General features: G+C 39.3%; 1 protein-coding gene across 1 annotated transcript in view; it reads left to right on the top strand.

Moving 5' to 3' along the window:
• Window positions 1–22,857, top strand: part of LOC126469725 (leucine-rich repeats and immunoglobulin-like domains protein 3) — a 74,119-nt gene that overhangs the window by 38,677 nt on the left and 12,585 nt on the right. The window contains exons 10-12 of the mRNA XM_050096916.1: window positions 14,503–14,784; window positions 16,296–16,571; window positions 18,616–18,942. Of these exons, the coding sequence (XP_049952873.1) occupies window positions 14,503–14,784; window positions 16,296–16,571; window positions 18,616–18,942 (885 nt within the window). The remainder of the gene's footprint in view (window positions 1–14,502; window positions 14,785–16,295; window positions 16,572–18,615; window positions 18,943–22,857) is intronic.

Below are 22,857 nucleotides of genomic sequence, written 5' to 3'. Positions count from 1 at the left end.
GACACAGAAATAGTCCACTTTTATCATTATGTAACTCCACCATGTGCCTGAGTAACAGCTGCAGATAGACATGCCATGGACTACACAAAATGTTGAGTTTAGGCAGCAGTAGTAGGGCTACACTGGTTAAGAGTGCAATCTGCATTGCTGCCAGATCCCCTCCCTCTCATCCTCCCCCCCCCCCCCCCTCATGACATCATTAAGACATCATGCATTGTTACCAGATTTTAATTCTATGTTGGTGTACACATATAATTCAGTTCACCTGACACATAAATAGTCCACTTTTAACATTATGTAACTCCACCATGTGCCTGAGTAACAGCTGCAGATAGACATGCCATGGACTACACAAAATGTTGAGTTTAGGCAGCAGTAGTAGGGCTACACTGGTTAAGAGTGCAATCTGCATTGCTGCCAGATCCCCTCCCTCTCATCCTCCCCCCTCATGACATCATTAAGACATCATGCATTGTTACCAGATTTCTCCTCCTCCCACTCCTATAATACTGTTGGCCAATTGCCCTTTGTATAAAAATGGCAGAAACTTATAAAAGGCAGGGAATTCAAAAGTAACCCAATTATGTTGCAGGGTTTTTGTCCACTCATATGATGTTGTTGTGTAAGTCAAAGTGGAAGGCAAAAGAGGAAACAGACCACATGGCTGCTTCCTTACACCTTAGCAACAGACACGGAAGTGCTACCCAGTGTTGATAATACTTCTGAATCAGTGCAGGATGCCTCTCCTGCTGGCCCAGCAGCCTATTTTCCTCCACCCTGATTTAGGTTTTCCGTATTTCTCTAAATCAGTCCAGGCAAATGCCGGGATGGTTCCTCTGACAGGGGGGGGGGGGGGGGGGGGTGCCGGTGTGCACTTGGTATGTTGGCAGGGGGAGGGGAGGGGGCTTGTCTGAGACATGGAGGCTACTTTCAGTGGATAGCTGATTTGGTGGTGGAAGATTAATATGATATTAGTAAACTGCAGAAGTATCCAAGGAAAGGTCCTAGAATTGGTGCTGCTAATTGGAGATTATAATGCCCAGAAAGTTGGTTAAAAGTGGAAGGGAATAGCAACAACATCCTAATTTCAAATTGGAATATTTATGTTAAGAATAAGTTAGTCATCAATAGTGGCGGCATATTTATTGCACTAAAGAATTCAATAATATCTAATGCGGTCATCACGGATTCTGAAAGCGAATTAATCTGGGTGAAGTTAAGCATCAAAGGTCAGCCAAAATCGATAATCAGATGCTTTTATAGACTGCATGAGTCATGGGTTGTAGTATTAGAGCACTTCAGAGAAAACTTGCAAAATATAATTAATAACTTTCCTGATCATGCTGTTGTAATAGGGGATGACTCCAACTTTCCAGGCATAGATTGAGAGAGTCATGCTGTCAAAATTGATGCCAGAAACAGATTCGTGTGACATTATTCTGTATGTTTTGTCTGAAAATTACTTCAGGCAGATAATTAGCGAATCAACTCGAGAAGGAAACTTCTAAGCCTAGCAATGAAAAGATCTGTACTTGCCCAATCAGTTACTCTGTAAGAAGGTATCATAAGGCTGTGATAGTAACTATGACTACATTTATTACAAGGAATGTTAATAAAAGTAGGGAAATTAGCAAGGCTGAGAGAATAAAAATTGCCAAATATCTGAGTAGTCAACATCAAATACTCCATGCTGAGGATGAACATGTGGAGAACAAATGGAAAAAATTCAAAAGTGTCGTTCAATATGCCTTAGACAAGTATGTTTTGAGGAAGGTCTTGAGCAATGGGAAGGACCCAGTGTGGGTTAATAGGTATGTTAGAAAACTGATACATAAACAAAGAGTTTCATCACAGTTTCAAGAGAAGTCAAAACCTAGCAAACAGACAAAAACTGAACAAGGCAAAAAAAAAAAAAAAAAAAAAATAACCATAAGGAAACCAATGAGAGAAGCATTCAGTGACTTTGAAAGTAAAATTTTGTCAGCTGATCTGACTAGAAACCCTAAGACATTTTGTTCATACATAAAACTAGTAAGCAGTTCAAAATTATCTATTCAGTCAGTCATTTAATATACAGGCACTGAAACAGAAGGTAACAGAGAGACAGTCTAAATACTGAATTTGGCCTTTCAAAATTGTTTCACCACAGAAGATTGTAATATTGTCCCTCCTTTCAATCATCATACAAACGTTGAAATAGCAGATATTGGGATAACCAATTATGGAATAGAAAAGCAATTACAGCTGCTTAGTAGTGGAAAGGCATCCGGACATGATGAGATACATATAAGATTCTACGAAGATTATGTGAAAGAATGTGCTCCTCTTCTAGCAGCTGGTTATCGTAGTTCGCTGAAGCAATCAAGAGTACCTAGTGGCTGGAAAAAAAGCGCAGGCCATTCCCGGTTTTTGAGAATGGCCATAGGACAGATGCACATAATTATAAGTCTGTATCATTAATATCAGTGTGTTGTAGAATTATGGAACACATGTAATGATCAAGAATTATGACTTTTTTTGGAGAAATTAAATCTCCTGCATAAAAATGAACATGGATTCTGCAAACAAAGATCTTGAAAAGCTCAACTCATGTTTGTTGACTTCAGGTAGGCATTTGACACCGTCTCATACTACCATTTAATGAAAAAAATATGAGCTTACTGAGTATCGGACCTGATTTGCGACATCCTTGCAGATAGAAATCAACATGTCGCTCTTAACAGAACAAAATCAACAACTGTAAAGGTAATTTCCAAGATTAAAGCGGAGCTCACCATCTGCAGCATTGTCGACAGAACAGACTGTGGTCCTTTGATGTAGAGTCGAGTGGAGTGTGTGAATCAGAGGCTCAGACGGTTCTGTGACCGTGTAGGCTGCAGATTCCTTGACTTGGGCCGTCGGGTGGTGGGTTTCTGGGTTCTGCTGAATAGGTCAGGAGTCCACTACACACAGGAAGCAGCTACACGGGTAGGGGGCGTGGGGGGGGGTGTGGAAGGGACTGGGCAGTTTTTTTAGGTTAGAGGGTCTCAGGAAACCACAGAAAGGGTGTCCGTCTAAAAGGGGCAGGTAAAACACAGTAAGGTAGTTGTAGAAACGTTCGGTATTGTAGTTGTAAATTGTTGTAGCTGTGTTGGGAAAGAACCAGAGCTTCAAGCCCTAATATAAATCACTGAAGCTCAAATGGTTATAGGTACAGAAAGCTGGCTAAAGCCGGAAATAAGTTCAGCCAAAATTTTTTCAAATGATCTAACAGTGTTCAGAAAGGATAAATTAAATACAGTTGGTGGTGGAGTATTTATTGCTGTCAGAAGTAACTTGCCTTGTAGTGAAATTGAAGTACATAGTTCCTGCGAAATAGTATGGGTAGAGGTTATACTTGACAATTGGACTAAACTATTAATTAGATCAGTTTTACTGACACCCCCCCCCCCCCCCCCCCAAGACTCAGAAGATATAGTTGCTGAACAGTTCAAAGAAAACTTGAGTTTCATTTCAAATAGGTACCCCACTCACACAATTATAGTTGGTGGCGACTTCAATCTACCCTTGATATGCTGAAAAATTATATGTTTAAAGCTAGTGGCAGGCATAAAACGTCATCTGAAATCGTACTGAATGCTTTCATAGAAAATTACTTTGAACAATTAGTTCATGAGCCTACTCGAAGCGTAAATGGTTGCAAAAGCATACGTAACCTCTTAGCAACAAATAATCGTGGAAAAATAGGGAGTATACAGGGATTGATGACCACAAGGCAGTTGCTGCTAAGCTGAATACCTTAACACCCACAACCATCAAAAAGAAACGCAAAGTACATATATTTAAAAAAGCTGATAAAAATGCTCTTAATGCCTTTTTAAGAGACAGTCTCCACTCCTCCTGATCTGATCACGTAAGCATAGAAAAGATGTGGAATGATTTCAAAAAGGTAGTATCAGCGGCAATTGAGAGATATATACCACATAAATTAATAAGTGATGATATTGATCCCCCATGGTATACAAAATGGGCCAGATCGCTGTTGCAGAAGCAACGAGAAAAGCATGCCAAAGTTAAAAGAACACAAAATCCCGAAGATTGTCAAAGTTTTGTAGAAGTTTGAAATATAGCGCGTGCTTCAACGCGAGATGCTAATAATTTCCACAACGAAACTCTTGTCTCGGAATCTGGCAGAAAACCCAAAGAAATTGTGGTCATACATAAAGCACACCAGTGGCAAGACACAATCAATACCTTCACTGCACGATAGCAACAGTGAAGTCACTGATGACAGTGCCACCAAAGCAGAGTTATTAGACACTGTTTTCCGAAACTCCTCCACCAAAGAAGTCGAAATAAATATTCCTGAATTCCAATCAAGAGCAACTGCGAAGATGAGAAACATAGAAGTAGATATCCTCGGTGTAGCAAAGCAGCTTAAATCACTTAATAAAGGCAAGGCTTCTGGTCCAGATTGTATACCAGTCAGGTTCCTTTCAGAGTATGCAGATGCAATAGCTCCATATTTGGCAATTATGTACAACCACTCGCTCACAGAAATTTCAGTACCTAAAGACTGGAAAGTTGCTCAAGTCACACCAATACCCCAAAAGGGAAATAGGAGAAGGCCCATATAACTAATGTCGATTTCCTGTAAGGTTTTGGAACATATACTGTATTCGAACATTATAAAGTACCTCGAAGAAAATGATTTACTGTCACATAGTCAGCACGGATTCAGAAAATAGTGTTCTTGCGGAACACAACTAGCTCTTTATACTTACGAAGTAATGAGTGCTATCGGCAGGGGATGTCAAATTGACTCCGTATTTTTAGAAGGCTTTCTACACCGTTCCTCACAAGCGTCTTCTAACCAATCTGTGTGCCTATGGAATATCGCCTCAGTTGTGCGACTGGATTCATGATTTCCTGTCAGAAAGGTCACAGTGCATAGTAATAGAGGGAAAGTCATCGAGTAGAACAGAAGTAATATCCAGCATTCCTCAAGGAAGTGTTATAGGCCCTCTATTGTTCCTGATCTATGTTAACAACGTAGGAGACAATCTGAGTAGCACTCTTAGATTATTTGCTGATGATGCTGTCATTTACCATCTTGTAGAGTCATCAGATGACCAAAATGAATTGCAAAATGATTAGATAAGATATGTGTGTGGTGCAGCAAGTGGCAATTGACCCTGAATAAAGAAAAGTGTGAAGTTATTCACATGAGTACTAAAAGAAATTTGCTGAATTTCGATTACGCGATAAGTCCCACAAATCTGAAAGCTGTAAATTCAACTAAATACTTAGGGATTACAATTACAAATACCCTAAATTGGAACGCTCGCATAGGTGATGTTGTGGGTAGAGCAAACCAAAGATTGTGATTCATTGCAGAACACTTAGAAGGTGCAACAGATCTACTAAAGAGACTGCTTACACCATGCTTGTCCGCCCTATTCTGGAGTATTGCTGTGCGATGTAGGATCCATATCAGGTGGGACTGACAGGTGATATTGAAAAAGTTCAAAGAAGGGCGCCTCATTTTGTATTATCGCGAAATAGGGGAGATAGTGCCACACATGATACTTGAATTGGAGTGGCAATCATTAAAACAAAGGCATTTTTGTTGCGACGGGATCTTCTCATGAAATTTCCATCACCAGATTTCTCCTCCAATTTCGAAAACATTCTGCTGGTACCCATCTACATAGGGAGAAATGATCATCACAATAAAATAAGAGAAATCAGGGCTCACACAGAAAAATTTTAAGTGCTCATTTGTCCCGCGCGCTGTTAGAGAGTGGAACGGTAGAGACAGCTTGAAGATGGTTCATTGAACCCTCTACCAGGCACTTAATTGTGAACAGCAGAGTAATCACGTAGATATATATGTAGATGTACCCTGCGGAAGTGTAATTGGACGGTTATTGTTTACAGTGTATATATATATATGATACAGTAGAAAGTGTTAGAAGCTCTTTAAGACTAATGTAAAAAAGTAGCAATGCCAGAAGACAGAATCGATTTACAAAATGATCTACAGAGAATTGATGAATGATGTCTTTCAATTGACACTGAACGTTAATAGAGATTAAATGTAATATATTGTGCATACACAGGAAAAGAAATACACTACTGTGCAACCACACTACTGATGCCAAATTGTTGACCGAGTGAAGTGGCGCAGTGGTTAGCACACTGGACTCGCATTTGGGAGGACGACAGTTCAATCCCATCTCCGACCATTCTGATTTAGGTTTTCCGTGATTTCCCTAAAGCCTTTCAGGCAAATGCAGGGATGGTTCCTTCAAAAGGGCACGGCCGAGTTCCTTCCTCATCCTTCCCTAACCCGAGCTTGTGCTCCATCTCTAATGACCTCGTTGTTGACGGGACGTTAAACACTAATCCCCTCCTCCTCCTCCTCCTCCTCCTCCAAATTGCTGGAAACAGTACATACCAAAAAATATGTAGGAGTACCTACGTGGAATGCCACATAAAACAAATAGTGAGAAAACCAGATGCCAAACCAAGATTCATAGGAGGAATGTTCAGGAAATGTAACTCATCCATGAAAGGAGTGGCTTGGAGTGTGTTTGTGTGACTGATTATTGAGCATTGTTTATCAATTTGGGACCCATACCAGGTGGGACTGATAGCAGAGAGAGAGAGTAGATCCAATGAAGGATGGTGTGTGTTGACACAAGATCATTTACTTGGTGTGCTAGAGCTGCACTGAGACACTCAATAAACTCCATTGTCATACACTGCAAAAGAGGTGTTACGGAGAGGTTTGCTATTGAAATTTCGAAAGAGTGCTTTTCGAGAAGAGTCAGACAGCATATTACCTCCTCTGAGATACGTCTTGTGAAATGACTTTAAATTCAATAAATTAGAGCTGATTCAGAGGTGTACCAATAATCATTCTTCCCATATCCCATTCACGAATGGAAAAGGGAAGGGGGATCAGTTAGTGATACCAGAAGTACCCTCCACAACTCACTGTCAGGCAGCTTGTGGAGTATTGATGTAGATGTGGAAGTAGGGTAATTGTCCTAAGTGTAAAATGGTGGTAAATTTAAAAAAAAAATCTATGATGGAACATTATCCTGTTTGTGTGAAATTAAAAAATTCCAAGATGGTTGACTTGGCAATATTTGTGCAGCCCTATGACATTAGAATCCAAGATGGAGGACCTGGGAACACGGGTGCAAGCTGCATGGTTGTCAGATATTATGTCTTCTAAGTGTAAAATCCTATCTTAAGTGTTATATTATGGTAAACTGTATCAAAGTTTAACTCTGCTTTTGCTATGTGTAAACAGTTTCTCCCATCCCAGTTTTCTGCTCGCTTGTGCTGTGTAGTAGGAATAGGATAGGAACAATTGTGTCTCTCTTTAAACAAAAAATACAGGAAGAGTCCCTTCCATGCACATTCCAAAGTTCACAAACACCGTGCTACCACCACCGTGCTGGGCTTCCATACCAACCGAGTACGATAAGGCCGCCATTCCATCACCTACCTCACCAAGCCAAGTCACTGTACTGTACTGGTATTGGAGGAGTGGAGCTGTGTGCTGGCAGCATCTCACCCGCCACTCAACTGGTCCTGGTAGCTTAGAACCAACATGTTCTAAGTTTAAAATGATTGATAGCCCACACAGACCTTCTGCAGGGAAATTTTAAAAAAATCAAGCATATTTGTTGTGTGGTGAGAACTTGTACAGTGGCTCAGGAGGAAAAAAAAAAAAAATCAGGTACTGTGTTTGTAAAATTCACCACAAAACATTCATGTGTGTGGTGGATGGCAACTACTAAAACAGGCAGTAACATGCCTTGTTCATAGACATGCCCAGACTCTCTCGAAACACCTCAAACTTACTTACACCTGCTGTGTCTTAGGGACATTTTAAAGCCAAATATAATTTATGGATGTCTGTCTTATTGCATCAATGAGGGACTTACGCTCTATCTTGAGGATGACATTATTGTCTCACATGACTATTTTTGGTGGCACATTACCACCATCCTCAGGCCTCACCACTGCCAAAAGAGTATTAGATTTCCATGGTGCATTTATTGTGGATTCCCCATTACTACCACTATACATGGGCTAGCTTTCCTCAGGAGTCTCTACTCAACACTGTGTTGTCTCTGTAGCATTGGAGACAACACAGTTGTGAGTAGAGACTCCTGAGGAAAGCTAGCACATGTGTACTTGTATTGAGCCACAATAAATGCACCAAGAAAATCTAATAATCATTTGGCAGTGGTGGGGCCTGAGGATGGTGGTAATGTGCCGCCGAAGCTAGTCATGTGAGACAATAAAGTCTTTCTAAATATACAGCTGTGGTGGTACTTTTTCCCACACATTTATATGTGTTTACAACTTCATTTGCAACTGTCAAAAGTGTGGCAAATCCATGTGACAGGAAAAGACCATCATTTTACAACAGTGGCAGTCGGTTGTTCTTGTGCACTCTGCATCTCAACATTAAAAAGTACCAATAGTGATATGGGCAAGACTCCAGTGCCACCTGTCTGATGGATGCTGAATACTACATGCTGTCCAGGAAAGAACACCATCATTCATAAACACATTCCATAGGTATGACGCAGGTGCTCCAATGACCACTTCACAATGCTGCTGCAGTCACCTGCCCATTTATAGAATTGTGCATCCCCTATTGGCCTGGAGGGACTCAAGTTTCAGTCCAGTGCTGCTGAATTGTGAAACGTCGTGCCCATAAGTGATCGCTTGGGAGTGATACTTCTATTTGCGAGAAAGGTGGGATATATACAGTATAGTCCATACAGCAAATCATTAAATCTTTGTGTCAATTTTATTCCAAAGTCAACAAATACTGTACCAAAATTAATGAAATTTTCTACCTAAATCAATATATTGGTACTTCTAACCAGCTCCCTACCAGTACAGTTTCGTCTGGATTACATGTATCTTTTATGATCAATGAAGAATGTATTTTTTATGATCCTTGAAGAATGTCTCTCATTTTGTTTGGTCTCTGTTGTCATGCATACTTCATAAGCATACCAAACAAATTTGTACACTTGATTGTACTGGCATCTTCAGTGCCGTCTCCATTATGGTACATGGCAATTTTTTTTTTTTTTTTTCCTCCAAGAAGTCTATGTCTTTCATTAGCTCTTCCTAATACTATTTTTATAAGATCATCTCATTTTTGTGTGTCAGACCTGCTCCCCTACCATTCAGCCTGTACATTCAAAAACCAAATATAGTTATTTATTCATTTTTGAACTCGGCTAACAACACACATCAAGTGCCCCGATTGGGCAGTTGTGATCTTCTCAATCATTATAACAGAATGCATAATATCATCAAAGATTTGAGGAATGGGAAATCAGTGAAATGTTTTTTATGGTTTTGGTAGTCACACTGAACAAGTGCCAGAACTCACAACATTAACTTGGCAATGTTTTGACACCATGTTACAGTACTTATGTCCTTATTTTAAAGTAAACTCATCCAAGAAGTACTGTTTGGTCTGCTGGAGACACAGCTCTAAACGCTGTATAAACGTGTGACTTTTCCTCATGATATAGACTGAGCTACTTGACAGAGAAAGTGCAATGTAACTCCATATAAGAATGTTTGCACACAGCGGTATAAAGGTTCTGGATGTTATGGCTACAATAATTTTTAACCAATGCCATTTTTGCTTCATATTACAAAATGTACAGTTCTTTCTAGATATCACTGTGAAGTGTCATTGTAAGAATGATTACCTGTAAGAGTTACATTCACAGTCAATCAAAATATATTCAAATGAAAATCTAACTCATTGTCTCTAGCTACTGTTGTTACAACATACACCACACTCCAGATAATGACTTAGAGTGGTGGCAGATCAAGCATGCTAGTGATGCAGTTTTACAGTGGTTGCTTCCAATCTGTCATTGCATGTTTACACACAAGTCCTTTAAATTGCTGGTGTAGAGCTGACATCCAATAACATCCATGAAGCATTCATATCACATGAATCTGATGGTTAAGCCATGATTGTGAGAGTGCTCCTCAAACCACCTTATGCTACAGTCAGTTAAAGGATGCTTATGCAGGAAAACTCGCTACAATAGTTCATGCAGGTGTGTGGTCAGTGTGATGCAATTGATAAGAGTACTAGTGGTTGTTGCAGGAGCACAGTCATCCCATAGATTCAAATAGCAGATCCTGTGATGAATTCAATGAGATGGTAGCATTTGATTTATACTAGTGATTCAAATAGGTTGCCCACTAGCTGCAGTAGTAGTAGTAGTAGTAGTAGTAGTAGTAGTAGCAGCAGCAGCAGCAGCAGCAGCAGCAGCAGCCCTACTGGATTGAGCAAATGGTTTTTAATAGATGACACTACTGTATTGTTCTTTGACTAACACTGGTTTCCACTGTTGTTATGCCTTGCTGTGATGGAAATTTGTTATTGATGTAAACAAAATGGTAAACTTCATTCCTTCCTTTAAACAAATAGCAGTCTAATGTCCAGGCCAGCTTTGCAATTTTAAGTGATTTTAAACCGATTCCTCACTTAAATTGTAAGTGTTTTATGTTATACATAAGGCATGTAATGCTTCCAGTAGATTTCCAAATGGGACAGTTCAGGAATCTAATGGTATGAGCAATACATGAAAGGTTTTCATTATCATACAATTATGATAATGAAAACCTTTCATGTATTGCTCATACCATTACACTGATTGAATAGTGGAACCTCTGTTTGCAAACTTCCACACTTCCACATGATTTCTAAATCATTTTTTGATGAATGTCAGTATGATTCCTTCAACAAGAGACCTCGTGCAGGAGATCTTTTGCTGGTCATAATAGCAATGGTCAGTAGATGTGATGTGAGTGCAAACTTGGAGAAATTCTATAAGCCTTCTAGGTTTTAGGGCATTGAAATATGTGTGACTGTAGTAAAATATTTCTGAAAATCATTGAACTTACAGTTGTTCTAGGCTGTTGGGAGCTGGATTTTGTGAAGGCTACCCTGAAATATTTTGGATGAAGATTGGACATTGAATATTTTGTACTAAGTGCGAATATGGTGAGATACTGAGCAATCTCCCTCCCATATACATCTTGTATAGTTCACCTGTACATACTTCAATTCCAGTCAGTTCAATACATATAATTCCAGTTATACACAATTGTGATTCATCTTATCACATGGTATACGGCATATGTTAGACTAGTATATACGGGATCAACTGTCTGCCACAGGTGGTGTTACCGTCATGGATTTTGGAGCATGTATAAGAAGCCTTAAACTGTTAAATGCACGTTTTACTTTGTGGAATAATAAGAAGAAAGTGCAGTTTGTAAAAAAAAAAAATGTCATTTCACAGAATAACTGCATGGGATGTTGGTCCATGGGAGCAGATTGTCCATCATGGTAGTCACTTCCATAAATGTATCAAAGACTACATGATCCAAATAACTCCTCTTTTTATATCCTTTAAATTTAGCTTCTATTGGATGCAAATCAATTGGAGCACTAATAGACTTAAGTGTGATTAGAATTTCTGTTTATAGGAGTAATACTAGCAGACGTACTCACACCTACACACTTTTCTAATGCCTCTTTTTAAACTCTATGTTCCAACACGTACTTGACATAATCATCAAACAGTGGTTTAACATGCGTTATTATAGATTTTGTCTGTCCATGGCGATCCATATTGCAGTGTATAAGCTGCGCGGGTTCACGACACTTGGATGTTTTAAATATATTCACTGTTTTGAGTCTTGAGATATTAATCTCATCATATCACCTTCGTACATGTTGACAATGGATGCGCTGATACTGCCAAAGATAGTGATTTAGAAAGTGATTTAGAAATCCTGTGGAAGTTTGCAAATAGAAGCCTCACTGCCCCACCAATCAATAAAGACTTGGATGTATTGCTCACACCATCCGATTCCTCATCTGTTGCTATTTAGGAGTCTGCTGCAAGTTTTACAAGTCTTTTGTGTAACATAAAACACAAGTGATGTGAGGAATCAAATAAAAATCTCATAAGAATGTGATGCTAGCATGGATGTTAGGTCACTTTCAGTTTATATCAAGGATGATTGGAGATTAACATTTCGTATACATCAGTATCAAATTTCCACCACATCAAGGCGTACCCACAACAAAAATCAGTATTAGTTGAAGAATAATACTGTTCTCTAACAAATGAGTGTATGGCCATTGTGGTACACTTAGCTTAAAATCTATGGTATGAATCTTCTTCTTCTTCTTCTACTACTACTACTACTACTACTACTACTACTACAGTTAGTGGGGAACCTATTTGAAACTATATTATGAATCTGCTGCAACTACCTTACTTAATTTTCCATGGGATATACTGTCTGACTCTATGGAATGAACGTGCTGCTACAACGTCCACAAGTTCTCTACAAGCTGCACCACACTGACCGCACATCTGTGTGAACTATTATAGTGCATTTTCTTGCACAAGCATCATTTAATTGACGGTATAAGTCTCAAATCATGCTACTGTGGTCCTAGCCATCAAAATCATCCGATCTAAACTCATATAGGACATTATTGGCATAAGCTATACACCTGCTATTTACAGGAGTTGTGTGTAAACATGCAATGACAGATTGGAAGAAAGTGCTGTAGAACTACTTTGCTAGTATGCTTGATCTGCCAATAATTGTGAGCCGTCATGTGGAGTGCAACATAATTTTTAACAGATATAGATCAAGACATTTAGATGGATTTTCCCATTTCATTGACTTTGAATGTAACTCTTGCAGTTAATCGTTCTTATAATAACACTTCACAGTGTTATTTAGAAACACCTGCGCATTTTGTAGTACAAAGCAAACTTGGCATTTGTTCAATTATTGTAGCTATAACATCCAGAACCTTTATACTGCCAAGTGCAAACATTCTTCCCTGGAGTTACAGTGGTTGTTCCCTGTCAAGTAGCTCCATCTTATGTTGTGAGGAAAACAGCAGGTCTTTATGCAGCTCTTATAGATGTGTGGCCAGCAGACCAGTCAGTACTGTTTGGATGATTTTACTTCAGAATAAGGACCTAAGTACTCTAGTGTGGTGTTAAATCATTGTCAAGTGAACACTGTGAGTTCTGACACGTGTTCAGTGCTGCTACCAAAGCCATGAAACACTCTTCACTGATGTCCCATTCATGAAGTCTTAGAGGTTATTATGCATTCTGTGGGATGACTGAAAACATTCCAATGCCCCAATCAGAACACCTGATGCCATTTTGTTTTCAGGGGTTACAAATGACTGCATAAGCTTGGGAACAGTTTTCTGTTACTCCTCAAATTCTAGGTTGTGTGAGATAAAGGTTTTTGAGGAAAAAATGAACAGTGTCCTTGTTAGTGGATTATATAATTAATTAACAAGCATTTTAAATACAGTGTCGCATAGATCTCTTTCTTTGCCACTTCTACAAATACATGTATCTCTCTGTAATTTGTTAACAAATAAAAAAATGCTTCCTGACAATTTGCTTGATCAGGAAATGTATATTTGGTATTCTATAAATATTTTTGAAGCATTTTGCCCCATCTGATGGAGGATGATTCTTTGAGATTACCAGCCACTTCTGTTGACAAAACTAAAGATAACAGATAGAACAGTCATCAGCCCAAGACTGCAAAATAGACAAAACATCGAGAAATGACAGTGAAAGTCCTGACAGTTACGTTGTGCTGTTTTGTTACTTGGTTTGATATAATTGATCAGCTACTTTCTTGTATATATTTAATGCTTATTTTTGTTGTTTAACTTCTTGTAGTTGACAGTGGTTTTGATGGAAATAAGCCTGCCATCATCATTTGAGTTCAGTCTGTCTTTCCTGTATACAGGGTGTCCCAGGAGGAAGGGTCAGTATTCAGGGATATGACAGGAACTACCATCCAGAGCAAAAAAGTATAGTAAACATGGTAAACTGCATACCGTAAGAGCTATGAGCACTTGTTCAGTAGGAGAGATGTTTCAAAGTAGCAAAGATGAAGAAGAGCTTGTAGCTCGTAAGGTATACCTTTTAGAATCCATGTTGACTAGGCTTTTTTGCTTTGAATGATTATTCCTGTCATACCTTTGAATATTGACCATTCCTCCTCGGACACCCTGTATATTCCATCAGATCTGAGGATTCCATTAGAGTTGTATTAACATTTCTCATAACTATTTGCAAGTAACCATTTTCTCCAACACAGTAACTAATCTCAGAGATAGACTTTATTTGTGTAGGGAATTATGAGGTTTGTTGCGTAAGGAGTTTACAGTGTGGTTTGTCTAACCAGTTGAAGATGTTGTTCCAGACTTTTTGTTGCAATAAATATTGTGATAACATAGTTCACAAACTGAATTGTTTTCCAGAAATACTGGTATTAATTCACTGGTAATTTTCTCTTTTTGGGGTGTGTGAAGAAACTTTACACCAATGTTACTTTATATCACAAAGACAGAAGTTACTCTTTCTTCTTTTTCCACAGCCTTTCCTAGTTTTACAAAAATTCCCACTGATGTAACTACAAAGGCTGGGAGTACAGCCCGTTTGGAATGTGCAGCCACTGGCCTGCCTCTTCCAGAAATAGTGTGGCAGAAAGATGGTGGAAATGACTTTCCAGCAGCAAGAGAACGCCGCATGCATGTAATGCCTACAGATGATGTCTTTTTCATTGTTAATGTTAAGGCATCTGATATGGGAGTATACACTTGCACTGCCAAGAACACGGCTGGATTCATTGTCGCAAATGCTACCTTAAGTGTTTTGGGTGAGTACAAACCTTGTTTGTTAGCAAATTCTTGACAGGTGTTCCAATACACATAATAAAAATGTACTTACATTACTTTAAAGATATTTATTAATTTTACTCTTACCTAAAGGGTTCATGTTTTCAGACAGGATGGTGCACTAGAGAGGGAAAACTGTTCAGTCAATTTAAAATCATTTGATCATGTGACCGACACACAGATAAACAATATTTAAGAGACAATTGTGTAATTGGTTGTAAAAAATAGAACTGGAGAAAGTTGGAAAAATTATCTTAATAACTTGCTTAGGTAGCAAAAATCAGATGTACGCTGAATAACTGAACAGGGTGATGCAGTGACTCTGAACTTGCATTCAATATGACAGTGTTCAGATCCCTGTCTGACCATCCAGGTTTAGATTTTTCATGGTTTCCCTAAACCACTTAAAGCAAATGGTGGAGTGGTTTCTTTGAAATATAAATAATTGATTTCACTCCTTGCCATCCCCAATCTAAGCTTGTCCTTTGTCTCTAATGATTTGTTGTCAATGTGATGTTAAACCCTAAGCTACCTTCCTTCCTTCCTTCCTTCCTTCCTTCCTTCCTTCCTTCCTGTGTACTGAAATAGGTTGGAAACTCACTAACAGCTTTATTGGTAGAAAATAAAATGTGATAAATGGTAATGTCCTAAAGAAGAACTTCATTTTTTCATGCTGTGAGATGTCATTTGAGAAGAACTCATAAATATAATGGGATGAATCCTTTAAGTGGTTTTCTGAAAAACTGTAACTGCCCAGTAAAAATCCACTGCAAAAGCTTGCTTTCAATTATGTACAAATATGGGCTAATGAAGCGAGGAATAATTCTGCAGAACATTTACGTAAGGTGAAAGTGCCATTTCAGATGAGGATTTATACAATGAGGTCTGGATTCTGAAGAGACAGAGACACAAAAGCTTAAACAGTGTATTTGAGGCTTTGATTGGTAGACAGGTACATAAACAAGATCAAACTTGTAGCTACGCTTTTGGAAAATGTCTTTTTTTAGCTGTGGCTGTTTCTTCCAGTGTTTTTGTAGGTAATTGGCCAGCCACATTTTCCTGAGCTGCTATTTTAGGTATTTCTTACTTACTCTACCCATTTTAAACAGATTTGACAGACAGGCATTGTTTGTAGTTTCAAATTATGGATGATTGTGAGTGATTAAATGATGATCAGTGTAAATGAGTGAGAGTGGATGAGATTTTGACTGAACTTTTATCACAGGAACTTTTTAAATATTTACCTTTTAACCGCATTCATCCCCTAAAAATGGAGCGAGCATGGTGAAACTGCGCTGTTGAGAGTCACAATTTAACCTCTACGGTGCCAGTTTTGTTACCTGTTCATATACATTAAGTGGTCAGGTACCTGTAGTCCAAATGATTCGAAATCATGTTTACAATATTCATGTTACATTTTAATATATTGTACAATTATATATTATTTTATTGTAAGATTTTGACTTAATTTTTGTGTTTGTTTATAATTTAGAACCTCCATCATTTGTGAAGCCAATGGAGAGCAAGGAAATAACAGCAGGAGAACCAATTGTTATAGAGTGCATGGCATCGGGCTCACCAAAACCAAAACTGGTTTGGAAAAAAGATGGAGGAAATTTGATTACAACAGAAAGACATTTTTTTACTGCTGAAGATCAGCTGTTGGTGATTGTTAACACAATACCTTCTGATGCAGGAACCTATGAGTGCGAGATGTCCAATACTCTGGGAACCGAAAGGGGTTACTCCAAGCTGACTGTTGTTCCAGGTAAGTTTGGCAACTTCACAATAATACTTATGAAAGTAGTAATGTTAAAGTACACACAAGTGGGATTTGAATCAGATGTAGATTAAATGGAGATCGTGTGCTCATTTGCATGAAGGTTATGTATGGCCAGTTAGTTCAGAGTTACAGAATACAAATTTTGGCCATTGTAGTTTATGATTATGTTTCAATTGGAGAAATCATAAGTGTGGTTAATTCATGGATCACAGCAGCACTTTAGTTTCACATGTGTGTTTGCAAGTTCACTGCTGGTCATTGAAATTACATCACAAGGAAGGATAGGAAATAAAGAAATTTTATTTACATTATATACACAGTATATAGGAATAAAACATGTAGGTGATTTTGTGGTACACAGCTTGTGAGTTGTAGTACACAGATCTGCCACCTATGGTACCAACAGTAGCTCTAACTGGCTGGGCATCAAGTGAAACAGAGCTTGGATGATAGATATGGGCACATCATTCCATGCTGCTTCAACACTATGCCAGAGTTCATCAATTGTAGGGACTTGAGAAATCTCAAAAACAGGTTGGCCAGGGCCCCAGTCGAAGACACTCTGTATCGAGGTAGATTGGGACAGCATGGGCAATTTGTGATTTTGTATTTTCTTGTTGCAAGGTAACATTGTGGAGACCTTCAAAATAGGGTGCAGCCACTGGTTATTGTCCAGATTACTGACGGTGAGAACTAGATGCCTTTATGATCGTGATGATGAATAGAATCACCATGTTCGCTCTCCTCATAGCCTCCATACACTGACACTTCCATTGTCTACTGTTGTCGTTGAGTGCACCCCTTTTGGCACCTCTCTGCTGCCGCATTGAGAGAAGCCACGAAAATGGTCACCGTACTGACAGTCTGTGGTGCTTCAGACATTTTAGCACTGTTCATCTGGAAATTTATCTTGCTGCAAAGAAGCCCATTTCTGACTCGAGGTATATGACGTAGCTGTGTGATACATCATGCCCGAGCAAATTATTTGTTTTTCTTCATGGACGCTATCAGCATGGGGCCATTCTGATCCTCCATGACATTAAGTATGTCCCTCTTGACCTCTTCGATTCCGTGTTCACGTGATAGTTGTGGGGTCCCGACTGTTGTGAATAGCAGTATTACAAAATGATAAACCACAGGCTCGATAGGCCACAATCCTGCCATTGTTGAATTCCAGCAGATGTTAGTAGACATTTCTTTCTTATATATTGCATGAAATGATCTTCTCACTAACAAACAACATTTTAATGTGATTCCTCAGTGAGAAACCTGACACGTAATCTTATGTAAAATACAGAATGTAAATGACATTACTTGTATCTACTTTGTGCATTTAAATGCTAATCATTTGCGTAGCCAAGCATGCAGTTCCTGCCAATTTGATTTTTGGTGCATGCTGCATTTGTAGTGTTGCGAATTGAATGGCCAGTGGTATGTTCGTAAAAAATGTATGTTGCCTAGAAAAATGAACTGTTGTATTGTAAGTGCTTTGTAAAAGTATAATAGTAGTTCTCAAATAGTTTAATCAGAATATTTTGCCTTACTGATTTATTCTGTTCTGTTCATTTGTCAGTGCTCACCCACGTTACTATTGATTGTTTTCTGATTTCTCTTACTGAAATAGGTCATGTAATTAGCTATTCATAAATAGTAAGGTTTTATTCTTTCAAATTATATTTACTAAATTTTTTTAGTGAAATATCTCTCAGCTGATCTTCGGATAATTTAAATCACCTTTTTTGGCCAGAAAGGTAGAAGGGTTTTACAACAATACTGCAGAATTTAATTTTACCACTAGAACCTGTGGGATACCAAAATACTAACAATTGAAAGAGCCCTCCCTCTTCTTTTCCTTCTTTTTTTGACTGTTTTTTGCCAAAGTGTTTTATAATAAATGCATCACATGTTTCTCATTAGCTGTAATTTTTTGGATATATAATGTATTTTGTGGTACAAGAACCAGAAAATTTTAGGTAATGTGATTTTTTATTGTTTCATACAATGAATTGATATATACCTCTCTTTTTAGCATCTGCTGTTGGTGTGACAGATGGTGATATAACAGGAATCATCATAATAACTGTGGTGTGTTGTGCAGTTGGGACTTCGGTGATTTGGGTTGTCATTATCTATCATACACGTAAAAGAATGGGTTTAATGGAAGCCGGAAATGATGCCTGTCCTTATCCGAGCACACTTTTGCGGTCACATCCGGACTGCAGAGGTTCTGTTCCCAATCTCTATATTGATGTAACATCAGAACAGTCAAGTGATAAAGATAGTGGCACAGGTGATTCTGCAAAGCGCAGTAGTGATGATTTCCTGTTAGAGAATGGGCACGCTGTAGCTCTAGAAGGTAAGTTGTAAACGTGTACATTTCGTGACTATAAATATAGGTGTTAACAGTTACACTACATTTAATATACAGGGTGATTCAAAAAGAATACCACAACTTTAAAAATGTGTATTTAATGAAAGAAACATAATATAACCTTCTGTTATACATCATTACAAAGAGTGTTTAAAAAGGTTTTTTTTTCACTCAAAAACAAGTTCAGAGATGTTCAATATGGCCCCCTCCAGACACACGAGCAATATCAACCCGATACTCCAACTCGTTCCACACTCTCTGTAGCATATCAGGCGTAACAGTTTGGATAGCTGCTGTTATTTCTCGTTTCAAATCATCAATGGTGGCTGGGAGAGGTGGCCGAAACACCATATCCTTAACATACCCCCATAAGAAAAAATCGCAGGGGGTAAGATCAGGGCTTCTTGGAGGCCAGTGATGAAGTGCTCTTGTCACGGGCTGCCTGGCGGCCGATCCATCGCCTCGGGTAGTTGACGTTCAGGTTTCATAACTAACCTTTTTCGTAGGACTCTCCATACAGTTGATTGTGGAATTTGCAGCTCTCTGCTAGCTCTGCGAGTCGATTTTCCTGGGCTGCGAACAAATGCTTGCTGGATGCGTGCTACATTTTCATCACTCGTTCTCGGCCATCCAGAACTTTTCCCTTTGCGCAAACACCCATTCTCTGTAAACTGTTTATACCAACGTTTAATACACCACCTATCAGGAGGTTTAACACCATACTTCGTTCGAAATGCACGCTGAACAACTGTCGTCGATTCACTTCTGCCGTACTCAATAACCCAAAAAGCTTTCTCTTGAGCGGTCGCCATCTTAGCATCAACTGACGCTGACGCCTAGTCAACAGCGCCTCAAGCGAACAAATGTACAACTAAATGAAACTTTATAGCTCCCTTAATTCGCCGACAGATAGTGCTTAGCTCTGCCTTTTGTCGTTGCAGAGTTTTAAATTCCTAAAGTTGTGGTATTCTTTTTGAATCACCCTGTAATACTAATGCTTCACTTGATGTAAGAAATATGTGGTTCAACAACAGACCATTATCACTTGAAGTATAAAATTTACATTATCCCTTTAAATGGTAAATTCCATTTAATGGCCAAACACAACTTATATTCCCGTTCACAGCATACTGGCCAAAATGCTGAAAGGTAATATACAAATATTTTACTAATTGGACCATTCAAATACTGCGGTAATACATGGTAATCGATAGTTTGAATAAAGAAGATAGATATGTGGAGTTGTGAAGATTGGATATCGTGTTTGTGGATCATAGAAACTGGCACACAATGAGTATGCAGTATCTTGATAGGAAAGTTCATCACAGCTCCTCCTATAGTCTGTGGCTCAACCCTTTAGACTTAAGACATGCACATTAGTATTCAAGAACCAAACAGAAAATCTTTGATTGTACTGATCATTCTCAAGTGCATGGTTCTTTAATATTAGATCTCCAATAAATGTAAGAGATTAAGTGGTTTGCACAAGACATAATGAAGCTGCTCAGTGATGAACTAGTGAAAACAGCTACTTCAAGAAGAACCTTCATCTGTATGATTGTCCGGTAATACTTTAAAATCTTGATTTATCATGCTAAAATATGTCCATTTTTCTTGAAATTCTGTGAGGCAATGGAAATGTTAAGTATAACCATACAAAAAGACTTGTAAAATACGAATTAGGAGAATTTCGACACAGATGCCATGATCAGCGTACATTTCATTTATAGCAAATATGCATTAATTGTCCTACAAAACACCTAGTGCAGAGCCAGAAATTTTTACTGGCTCTAGAAGAGAAAAAGATTCTGTAGTTCATAGGAAATTGCATGACTTTGAGACATAGAAAATGAGTAAGTCAAAATAGCTTCCAACATTTGCCAAGTAATTTGCATCACTTATGAAAAATCTAGTTGTAAAGATAGATATTTCCACATAAAAGCAAGCTGCAAAGATAGAATAAAACTCTGCATATATGAGTTCTAGCGTAAACTTTGCACTAAATGCCATTTGTTGGTCAATTAAAAAACTATACATCTACAAAATATAGCAGTTTTACAAAATGTAAATTCAGGGCTCGACATTTCCCAGTCTGTATTTTATGCTGGCTTGATGTATCCCAGTCTTTACTTTATGCTGGCTGCTCCATTGCAAGGAATAACGATAACAAAGGGTTATGATGGCGGCAGCAGGGGGGTGGTAAAATGATGATAATAATAATGACAATGATGATCCTGTGTAGTTCAGTGTCAGAACATTAATTCTCTCTGACATTAACGATACTAAGGCTGTGTCTGCATGAAGTGAAAAGAGAAACACACAGCGTTGAAACTCAATGATAGAGTGCGTTCTACACTGCACTGCAACAAAAATGATTTAGAACACACACGGGGAAACAGAAACTAATAACACAAGATAAATCTCCACATTTCTGTCTGTGGGAGACAATGTTTAAACTTAAAGACATTCATATGATCGCAGGACATAGTCTGCACTAAAATAATGATTTAGACAGGAACAGAGCCAGTTGCGGAGTGGCCATTGAATGAATGTTCTATGCTGCTTCACCACAGCTGTCCTCTGCATGATAAATATCCAAACAGTTGCTCCCACTTAATAGAAGGATTTAGCTTTTTGCTTCTGGGACTTTCATTTCCAACACTGAAAAGAAACAACTAGCCATTCTTCATGTGGGAGCTAGGTACTGCATTTTCTTGCAGGGTACAACTCCTGAAAAATGAGATGTGAGAAATACTTTTAATAGAATGTTCCCGAGTGGTAATTGTTGTGGTTCGTACACAGAGGCAGTTTTGGTCACACCTACTCTGACAAGGAATGAACCATACCAGCTAGAGTATTACCATCAGCTGCTGTGTGTGAAAGGTACTAGCACTATCATCTAACCTATGTTCTACAATATTGGGGGCTATTTAGTTAGTTTTACTATGGGTTCAAAAGGTATCATTCCACTCTCAACAATCTTAAACATGGGGGCAGTAAAACAGCAGTCTTTGCTACTTGGTCAACTCTCAGAAGTGTATTTTTTAATCTTGAGGTCTGTTATAACACAGTGGCAAAGTTAGTGAAATTAGTGGCAAAGTTAATGAAATTAAGACTTGTTCAGAAGGCCACAGACAACTTTTGTACCTCTATACCGTAGCTACCTCCCTCCCTCCCTGCCTGCTTCCTTCCCTCCCTCCCTCCCTGCCTGCTTCCTTCCCTCCCTCCCTCCCTCCCTGCCTGCTTCCTTCCCTCCCTCCCTCCCTCCCTCCCTCCCTCCCTCCTGCCTGCCTGTCCCCCCTCCTGCCTGCCTGTCCCCCCTCCCCAACCCTCCCTCCCTCTCTCCTCCTCTCTCCCTCCCTCTCTCCCTCCCACTCTCCCCTCCCTCCTTCCTTTCCCTCCCTCCCTCCCTCCCTCTCTCTCTCTCTCTCTCTCTCTCTCTCTCTCTCTCTCTCTCTCCCCTCCCTCCCTCCTCCCTCCCTCCCTCCCTCCCTCCCTCCCTCTCTCTCTCTCTCTCTCTCTCTCTCTCTCTCTCTCTGCCCCCCACTCTCTCTCTCTCTCTCTCTCTCCTCTCTCTTCTCTCTCTCTCTCTCTCTCTCTGCCCCCCCCCACTCTCATCTCTCTCTCTCTCTCTCTCTCTCTCTCTCTCTCTCTGCCCCCCCACTCTCTCTCTCTCTCTCTCTCTCTCTCTCTCTCTCTCTCTGCCCCCCACTCTCTCTCTCTCTCTGCCCCCCACTCTCTCTCTCTCTCTCTCTCTCTCTCTCTCTCTCTCTCTCTCTCTCTCTTCTGCCCCCCCACTCTCTCTCTCTCTCTCTCTCTCTCTCTCCTCTCTTTATCTGCCCCTCCCACTCTCTCTCTCTCTATCCTGCCCCCCCCACTCTCTCTCTCTATATCCCCCTC

This window comes from Schistocerca serialis, chromosome 3 (genome assembly GCF_023864345.2).
Source record: "Schistocerca serialis cubense isolate TAMUIC-IGC-003099 chromosome 3, iqSchSeri2.2, whole genome shotgun sequence".
Taxonomy (NCBI): domain Eukaryota; kingdom Metazoa; phylum Arthropoda; class Insecta; order Orthoptera; family Acrididae; genus Schistocerca; species Schistocerca serialis.
Note: the sequence above shows the minus strand (reverse complement) of the source record. Positions and strands in the feature narration are given on the sequence as shown.